The following is a 9,229-nucleotide window of genomic DNA, read 5'->3' on the forward strand; positions in this document are numbered from 1 at the left end:
GGGTCTCACTCTTGCTCAGGCTGGTTTCGAACTCCTGAGCTCAAACAATCCGCTCGCCTCGGCCTCCCAGAGTGCTAGGATTACAGGCGTGAGCCACCGCGCCCGGCCTGGGTCAACTTTAAAGACAGTAAGATTTCATTTATAAATAAATTTCTGTACCTGGAACAGTATTCACCAATTAGTAGCATCCAAAGGTTTAACAACATTACTTCATAATGGAGAACGAATCACAAGAGTCTATCTGCCATTAAATTCTTGACAGAACCACCACAGATAACTTCTAAAACCTCTTTCAGCTCTTATGACTGTCTATCCTACCAACTTAGTGTCAGCTTTTCCTAACTGGCATCTTCTCTTATCAGTGTAAAGTAAACAAAAATCAAGCTATGGTTAGAATCAAGTGTTCAGAAACTTCGGTTAAGAGTAAGTGGTTCAAATTTTGGATTAAGAACCCTAGTCAATGATGATCCTGTTTTTCCAGTTTGAAGACTTTTTTTAAATTTTTATTTTTTTTAAACTAGGCAGCCCCCTGAACCAGAATAGGTTCAGAGAGACTTCCAGTCTCAGACTTTCTCTGAGAACATCTGGGGAACAGAGAGAGAAAATAGTTAAAGCTATGTGGAGTTGTCACTCTTACAACTGAAGAAAAACTACTTTATTAATGATAGGAGGACCAGGGCTTTAGCTCTGAAGAAACTTTCAAGGTTCTTGCTATTAAGGGCCAAAAGCTTAGGAATGATTTGACTGTGATTGGTAATGAGATTCATCACAAGGTACCCAAAAAATATAAAGTTCACTGACAGTCACTCTCCTTCTTCAGAGCCTACCTAGGCATAATTTTAACTGGCATTTTAGCAATGAAACTTTTATTTGAGGATATCCCTGGGCCATAAATCTCTGGATTTAGATTTCAAGCAGTAGGAAACAAGATGGTTTAATTTGCAATTCAATAAAAGAACTTCACTCCAAACTTCAATTTTTAAGAAGCTGCAGCTATAATTTAGGGCTGAGTTTTATTCTTTTAAAGCGGGTCTCCCCCACCCCTAAACGCCACATATATGAAATAGATAAAAACTGCAATTTCTATTTTGGTAGCATCTAAGATCTACAGAAGTGATTTTCAATTACTTGGAACTTCAAAATAGAGGTTCCCTAGTAACAATGCACCAGTGGCACGCAAAATACTCCCCATTTTGTTCAGCTTGTGGGAGAAAATTGTTTAAACTGGAAAGATTTTGTAGTCTTAAAAAGATAACATTGGAATTACTGTAGTTCGTTTTTCCTTCTAGGAGGGCAGCCATTTCTTTAAGTTTTGGTAAAAGTTAAGGCTCGGATTTCAAAATGCAAGCAGATGTTCATGAAGCATCCGAAATCGGCCACTCCATTTCTATCTCTGGGCTGTGGCGACTCTGAATTATTTTGTGTCCCAACCCCGTAAAGGGCAAAACTCCAAGTTTTGCCTTTGGTGTAAACTCTCAAGAGAAGTGGGACCACACACTTTAGGAGTTTCCTAAAGTGGCTGGTGACGTGCGGGATCAGGTCGTCAGAGAATGGGGGCTGGATGGGAGAGATCTTGAGGGCAAGAGGCTGAGAGACCTCCAAGCACTGGGCTCGTGAAGATTTCCACGTGCCCCTATCTGGCTGGTCCCAGGGGAATCGGTGGTTACTACGGTAGTTAGAAGGCGGCTGTTTCTTTTCGCAGCCCGGGAGGCGGGTGTTTGGGGGGAAGACGGTGGGTGCACAGGGCTCTCCGCCCTCAGAGCCTCCAGCTGACTGCCACGCCTGAGGGACTTGAGGCCAAACCTGCGACCTCGGCCCTCCCCCTCGGCGCCAGCCTCTGGAATCTGGCGTCGCCCCCACCTCGACGGTCGAGGTGGGAGTGCCGCCACTCTGGGCTTAGCCGCCATACCCAGGCCGAATGGGGGTGGGGAAAGAAGTCGGCAGAACTCGGCCTCAGGATCCGCACCCCTGTGGAAGGACGGCAGAGGGGAGTAGTTTCACCGGCCTCTACCCTGTTGGGGTCTCGGGAAACACGCGGTAATTGCCGACGAAAACCGCCCTCTGAGAGGCGAGGCTGCGGGGCTGCCGGGACGGTTTGAGGACTGGGCTCGGCCAGGGAGATTCCAACCTTCACCCTCCCCTGTCCCCGACCCCACTTCCCCGCCGTCTCCCGGCGCCGCCACTTCAGGCAGCCCACTCGGCCCGGCCTCTCCCCGCGCCCGGACCACCCCCCATGGGGTGCTCTCACTGCGCAGCGAGTCCCTCCGCTGCCTCCTCCCAGCCCAAAATGGCGGCGACAGCCACCGATCTTCTCGTCGCCTTCCTCAAGGCCTGAGGATCCCTCCGCGCTTAGGCCCCTCCCCTCTCAGCCGGATCTATTTTCTACCCGGTAAAGATTAACGCCATCAATGAACTTTTTAATTGAGCTCGGAGAAGGCGGGTCCCGGTTGTGCTTCCGCACAGCTAATCGTTGACGAAAGTGAGAATATTGGTGGACGATTTAGCCAATCAAAGGAGGAAGCGGCGCGCGCGCGCGATGCCTCTCGCGCAAAGGTAGATGGGTTTTGGAGTTCTCAGGTGTGGCTGCTGACGTGACAGGATTTTGGCCCGCTTTCCCAGGCTTGGAGAACTACAATCCCCGGTAGGCACCGCGCTGCCAGGCTGTCCCCTCCCCCCACCTTAGTGCCTACAGCGGCTTGACCAGAGCTGCTGCAACTGCAGCGAGAGGTAGGGCTGAGGCGTTGGGAATGGCACAGACAGGCGGTCGCACAGAAAGACACACAGATGTAGTCGTGTGCATAGCCTTGACAGCGAATAGGTTAGTTCCACCTTTGCAAAACCTCTTCCCATGACTATTTCCCCTCTTCCAAGAAATCCATCCTTGTCCCAGTTGGGTTTCCCTCCAAGCTGCATGTAGTGCGAAGACTTCTCCTTCCCCTTTCCTCTGTTTTTCGCTCTGAGAGGAAGGAGGCAGGCAGGCCAGGCCCCGTAGAAGAAAAGGCCTCAGCCCCAGGCTTGGCCCAGGGCCCAACCATGCTTCTAGAGGCATTGCTTTCTGGAGCCCAGCCTGGAGAGGAGGCTGGGGGTGCAGGGCTGCAGTCCAGACTGGGGCCTCTAGAGGCAGTGGGAAAGGACTCCTCCTAAGCTTGCTTCGTGTTGTCTTGTCGGAAATACAGACCTGCTCCGCTCCCAGCTCCCCAGGCAGCGTCCTTTCCCCCTTGAGTTGTTGGGGGAACAAAGCTGAGGCCTAGTTCTAGCTGCCAGCCTGGGCCTCAGTGACTTCCAAAGGATATAAGCCCTGGCGTGGGGCCTGAGGAACAGGACTGGGAACATGGCACCTTAATCCTGTTCGGCCCTTGCTGGCTGGAGGTGCGAAAAGCAGGGGGAGGTGTGAAAAGCAGGGCATGGAGGAAGCCCTCAGGGCCTTCATTTGAAAATGAGGGTGTACTGGTCTGGTGCTACAAAATGGCTGCCGTTTCCTGGGCAAACAATTGTGAGCATCCAGAGTCTTCTGAGAATTACTCAGGACTTAGGTTTCTGTTCTTGTCCAAATTAGGTGTCACTAGTTAAAAAAGGCATCTGCTGAAAGATTTGGAACAGAAGAAGATGGCCACTCCGAATCAGAGCAACTGTAATACAGAGTCACCAGCAGCCCTGGAGGAGGCCAAGGTAAGCTCCCACTCTCCCAACTACCTGAGTACCCTGAACATGGATCTTGCGCCTGAGATCCTCGCTTCTTGTCTCAGATGTGTTGGTAAATTTGAAAAACCGGTATTTTAAATGTGTCCCTACTACATGCTAGGCAACAAGCCAGATGCTAAATCTGTACTGTCTCATGAAATCCTAGTGACCCTTCCATGTAGGAATTATTTCCCCAATTCACAGAAGCTAAGGTTCTGAGAGCTGAAATACCTTTTCCAGAATCATGTAGTCTGTAAGCAATAGACCAGGGTTTAAATTTAGGGCCTTTTGACAACAGAACCTTGCCTTGATCTCAAGGTTAAAGAAGTTGGTTGAATATTTTCATTTTGTCCAGGCTAAAAACCCAATCTGAAGCAGGAAGAAGAGTTTTTGGTTTATAATTTGGAATGGAGGTGGGGGATAGGATGTAACCCAGGAGAGAGGAGAGAGGCAGATTGTATCAGGCCCTCAGAGAATGCCACATTCTGACCTGGCAACAGGAGCCCACACCATCCCAGCCCATGTTCTCTCTCTTGCTGCCCTACCTTATCCATTCTTCTCCCCTTGCCCACAACTCCCTATAGATGAGGAGGAAACTTAAGGTGGGAGTCAGAGGAGCTTCTGACCTACTTTGCCTAGCCACTTCAGTGTTTCCTGGATTTATTGAATTTGGAATTCATCGTATGTCGGGGCTAGAAGGTTCAAAGAGGGCAAATGACTCACTCAAGTCACACAACTTATCTGCAGTACTGGTGGTGATGGTAGAGGGACAAGTCTTCAGGTGGGAGGCAGCAGTTAGGGCTGGGGGCAGGGCTGGCTTGGATTGGGGGAGGATCATTAGGGGACATTTACTGAGGGCTGGGAGCAAGTGAGTGATTGTGCACAGCAAACAAGCCACCCTGCCTTGGAGTTCTGGTGGACTTGTTTTTCCCAGGTGGGTCAGCAGCTCTGTCTGTTGGCCCAAGCCACTGGTGGAGACAAGGCTTATCACTCACATAATTGGTGACCTCCCCTGCAGGTGAAGTAACACAACAAACACTACACACACACACACACACACACACACACACACACACACACGTACCCAATATACTGCCTTTTCCCTGAAATTCTCTTCAGGGTCTCCAAAATGCACATAATATACCCCCAGCTCTTATAGGGCTACATACACCATATCCCACAATACATACCCTATGCTGTTAGGGACCTATTCTCAGATGTCTCTGAACCATGTTGTATATTGTAAAACAACATACTAATGATAGTAGTTATTATTAGAAATACCCCAAACCACAAACTTAGAGCAATTCATTCCCCATCCTCCACACTGAGTATTCCCACCCTCACCACAACAGAGATAAACAGATGCCCTAAACATGCACACACTCTGACACATGCTTTCCACCTCCTAGATAGATTCCAGAACTCTCTCACTGCAGACTGGAGGTTGGCCCTCCCTTTCCTTGGTTAGGACCTCTTTCTTGCCATTCATATAGAAGAGTGATACCAACTTCTGCCTGGAATAAATACACTCAGTCTTCTTTACCCTAGAAGGATAGAAAGGAGAGTCTTATTTTCCAGTGTCTTTTGGATCCCCCTATCTTAGAAGCTTTAGATCATTTAACAAATATTTATTGAGCATTTACCTTGTGCCATGCATAGGGATACAGCAGTGAATTGAACGGACAAGACACATTCTCATGGGAAGAAGATGGAGAGTAACTGGTCACATGCTAAATGCTGTGTGTTAACTGTGTGATGTAATAGAGAGTCACTGGGGAGGGGAGCTAGGGGAGGCTACTTTAGATAGGGTGGTCAGGGAGGGCCTCTCTGAAGAGGTGACATTGGAACTGAGCCCTAAAGGATGAAAAAGAGTCAGCCATGTGAGTAGCTGGCAGCAGCATCAGCTGCATGATTTGTGGAGTCCAGTGCAAAAGGGCTCCTTGTTCAAAAATTATTAAAAAGTTCGAGACAGGGACAGCATTAAGCCAAGCATGGGGGCGTTTCTGAACATGGGCCTCTGTGCAACTGCACAGGTCACCTGCCGTGAAGCCAGCTCTGTCTAAAAGACAAGCTTTCTAGGAAGAGGGAAGAGCATGTGCCATTTGGGCTTCTGATCAAGCAAATACATCAGGAGCCATCTTCCAGCCTAGTTTTCTCCCTCCCCTACTTCATTCATTCAGACAGTATTTATGGAACACCTACTCTGTGGCAGGTATTGTTCCAGGCAATAAAATTACAGAGTGAGATACACAGGCAACATTCCTGCTGTCACTGTAAGTTTACTTGGAGAGGGTTGGGGGGCAGACAGTAGATAGGTAAGCCGGTAAACAAATGGTTGCAAAAAGGTGAGAGGCTAGAGAGGGACCAAGTTAGCTGGGTGTGGGAAAGTTGGCTTCAGGCTGGGTGGACAGGACAGGCTGTGTGTGATCTATCCTCCCTTCTCCACTCTTCTTTAGACCTTTGGTGCTCCAGGGAGCCCCAAAACACTTCTTGAGCCTCTTAACTCTGGTGGTTCCCTGCCCCTGACACCCCGGATGGAGAGCCACTCAGAGGATGAGGATCTTGCCGGGGCTGGCAGTGGCCTGGGCTGGAATAGTAGGGGTCCCCGGACCCAGAGTCCAGGGGCCTGCTCCGCAGAGGCCATGCTAAGCCGGAAGAAACACCGTCGGCGGCCATCAAAGCGCAAGCGGCACTGGCGACCCTACCTGGAGCTGAGCTGGGCCGAGAAGCAACAGCGGGATGAGAGGCAGAGCCAGAGGGCCTCACGCGTCCGCGAGGAGATGTTCGCGAAAGGCCAGCCTGTGGCACCCTACAACACCACCCAGTTCCTGATGAATGACCGAGACCCAGAGGAGCCCAACTTGGATGTACCCCATGGGATCTGCCACCCAGGCTCCAGCGGGGAGAGTGAGGCAGGGGACAGTGACGGGCGGGGCCGAGCTCACGGTGAGTTCCAGCAGAGGGATTTCTCTGAGACCTACGAGCGCTACCACACGGAGAGCCTGCAGGGCCGCAGCAAGCAGGAGCTGGTACGAGACTACCTGGAGCTGGAGAAGCGGCTGTCACAGGCTGAGGAGGAGACAAGGAGGCTGCAGCGGCTGCAGGTGTACACCGGCCAGCAGCCCTGTCGCCAGGTGGAGGAGCTGGCTGCTGAGGTAGAGAGGCTGCGGACTGAGAACCAGCGGCTTCGGCAGGAGAATGAGATGTGGAACCGAGAGGGCAGCCACCGCAATGAGGAGCTGGGCACCTAGGGGGACCCAAGGAGAAAGTCCTATTTCATGCCCACTCAGGCCAGCTGGGTCTCAAGGAGGCAGGTGGCAAACCAGTCTCAGCACTCTGTGTCCCCTGAGAACAGCAAAAATAGGTTCAGACTTCCACCTCGTCATTTCCACATTGGTTCTTTGATGTTACTACTTTTTACAGAGAAATTAAATGGTCTTGTTGAGACCAAATGGGAGTGGCTAGGATTGATTTCACTAGGGCTGTTCTGAGAATCAGAACATTCACATGGGGTCCCAGTCCCCCCTTGTCCCAAGCCTGGGAGGACAGCAGACCTCTGGGTGGAGACCTATCAAGGTCTCCAGGATACCTGAATTCTGTTCTGTGTGTCCTGGAGCAACCAGACTGCTCTGAAGGTTTTTTAGGTGGGAGGGAGCTCAGTCAGGAGGCCCCAGTTTCAGCCAGAACCTGACACTCAAGATGCCAGATCGCTGTGGGGAGTGGGGAGCTTCCCCTGGAGGAGAGAGAGCTGGGGCTTTGGGACAAGGCCCAAGCCCAGGGGCTCCCCATATTCTCCCCCACAGTGTAGGGGCTACACAAGGTCTGAGTGCCTTGTATATCCTTGTCCTTGACAGTCACCACCACCCCCCCACCCCCCGCAACAAGGAGTTGGGCCTGAGGTTAGTTGTCACGAGTTTGCCCCCTTACTTCCTGGAATGATGCTTAGAAGTAAGAACTCAAGGGAAGTAAGTATTGTCCTGATGGAAAATAAAGCTAAGAGGCAGAGGGGGACAGTGCCTGGTCCTCAGCAGAGCTGGTCTGCCTGGCTTTCCTGGGTCCTGCTGGGCCTCTCTGAGCACCCTGCTCCTGCAGCCTCGTTGTGTGTGTGGTTCATTCCCCCTGCAATGTGTGAGTCCCACACCTCTGTAACACAGAGCTGGGTCAGCCTGGGTAATGCAGATACCAACAGCCCGTACTGGGCTCTGACACCCTGTTTCTCCCATCACCCTCCTGGTGCCCTTGCTGGCCGGCATCGGGTATAAGGCGGCAACGAGGATAACTTTGGTGATGATGGAGGAAGTTAGTCAACTCACCGACGGGCCTGTGTTGGCGCTGCCACCATGCACAGGGAGGGCGGGGGCCTGGCCGCCCAGCCCGGCTTCCATTCCGGGCACTCATCTTGACAGGCCACACAGGGTAGGCGAAGGCCCAGGCCTGGGAGCTGCTGGGGATGGAAATGTTGACAAAACCCTGTGTGTTGCCAGGACAACTTTCGTTTTTGCCCTGCCACACCCAGGCCTGGCTGGCGCCTTCTACAACGAAACACTGCAAGAACAGATTCTAGGAAAGGATGGGTTTCACGGGAAAGCAAAGTGCCGCCCTGGGGGATCTGTCCCAGGGACTCTGGCCCAGGGCTTTTACCTCTTTCCCTTTGCTCCCCAGGCGGCAATGTCAGGAAGGGCAGCAGGAATGATTGTCCCCACTTTGCAGATGGGAAACCCAAGGCTCAGAGAGGAAGTGGCTTTCCAGATTCCAGGAGAGCCACTGGAGGCCTGCCTTCCCCTGTGGGGTAATTGAGGGACCTGAAGTCCCATTGGCCTGTGCAGGCAGCCTCCCAGCTGCAGCATTCCTCAGCATGCAGCCTGGAGGGGGAGAGGAGGCCAGGACAAAGGTTGTTTACCCAGAGGTGCTTTTGTGTGTGTGTGTGTGTGTGTGTGTGTGTGTGTGTGTGTGTGTGTGTGTTTTGCCAGAGTCTAGAAGGGAAGATTCCAGAGGGCCCCTGGGGTGGGGGTGTAGGCAAGGGTACTGGGAGTGTGTTTTGGGCTGGCCCTGCCAGAAGTGGGCAGGTGAGGAGTTTGGCCCCTCTTGGCCCAGAAACTGAGGGGCCTGGAGACAGGAAAGCTGCCAGCTGTTCCTCCCAGCCCCTCCCCCCACACAAAATGGCTGAAGGGCTCTTGGCCAGGGCAGCACTGAGGTGGGTTAATTTTCCCACAGCTGGTGGGCACTGGGTGGGGCAAGAAGAAAACAAAAGAGAAGGTGTGAGCTGGGAAAGTGTCAAGGGGGCTGAATGGGAGAGGTCCCTGGCAGCCCCACCCCCATTGGGTCCCCTGGCCCCAGCACCTGCCCCCAACCCCAGGGTGAGAGGTGTGCAGGGAGATCACCCTGGGGCTCAGCTAGGCTTCTACTCCACCCCATCGCTGTGAGGGACGCCCCAGTTTACAACACACACCCTGAGCCGGGGAGAATGGGCTTGGACACAGCCTCCTCGGTCTCCTCCCTAGGCCTTCCCAGAGCTTCCCTCATGCCTTACACCCATTTGCTTTCT

At 52.2% G+C, this 9,229-nt stretch overlaps 1 protein-coding gene across 2 annotated transcripts; it reads left to right on the forward strand.

Moving 5' to 3' along the window:
* Nucleotides 1–1,865: 1,865 nt before the first annotated feature.
* HEXIM2 (hexamethylene bis-acetamide inducible 2) lies at nt 1,866–7,141 on the forward strand. 2 transcript variants are annotated; one of them, XM_012661514.1, is made up of 3 exons: nt 1,866–2,037; nt 3,557–3,669; nt 6,141–7,141. In XM_012661514.1, exons 2-3 carry the CDS (start codon nt 3,607–3,609, stop codon nt 6,933–6,935), a joined length of 858 nt encoding a protein of 285 aa, XP_012516968.1. In that variant the 5' UTR covers nt 1,866–2,037; nt 3,557–3,606; the 3' UTR covers nt 6,936–7,141. The 2 variants fall into 2 exon arrangements, with proteins under 2 accessions (XP_012516968.1, XP_012516967.1); XM_012661513.1 differs by lacking the exon at nt 1,866–2,037 and adding an exon at nt 2,634–2,818.
* Nucleotides 7,142–9,229: the final 2,088 nt, after the last annotated feature.

Source organism: Propithecus coquereli, unplaced genomic scaffold, assembly GCF_000956105.1.
Source record: "Propithecus coquereli isolate 6110/MARCELLA unplaced genomic scaffold, Pcoq_1.0 Scaffold714, whole genome shotgun sequence".
Lineage (NCBI taxonomy): Eukaryota > Metazoa > Chordata > Mammalia > Primates > Indriidae > Propithecus > Propithecus coquereli.

Coding starts and splice junctions, on each gene's coding strand:
- HEXIM2 (XM_012661514.1), top strand. CDS start 3,607: ATGGCCACTCCGAATCAGAGCAACTGTAATACAGAGTCACCAGCAGCC. Junction 3,670..6,140: donor CAGCCCTGGAGGAGGCCAAG/GTAAGCTCCCAC, acceptor ACTCTTCTTTAG/ACCTTTGGTGCTCCAGGGAG.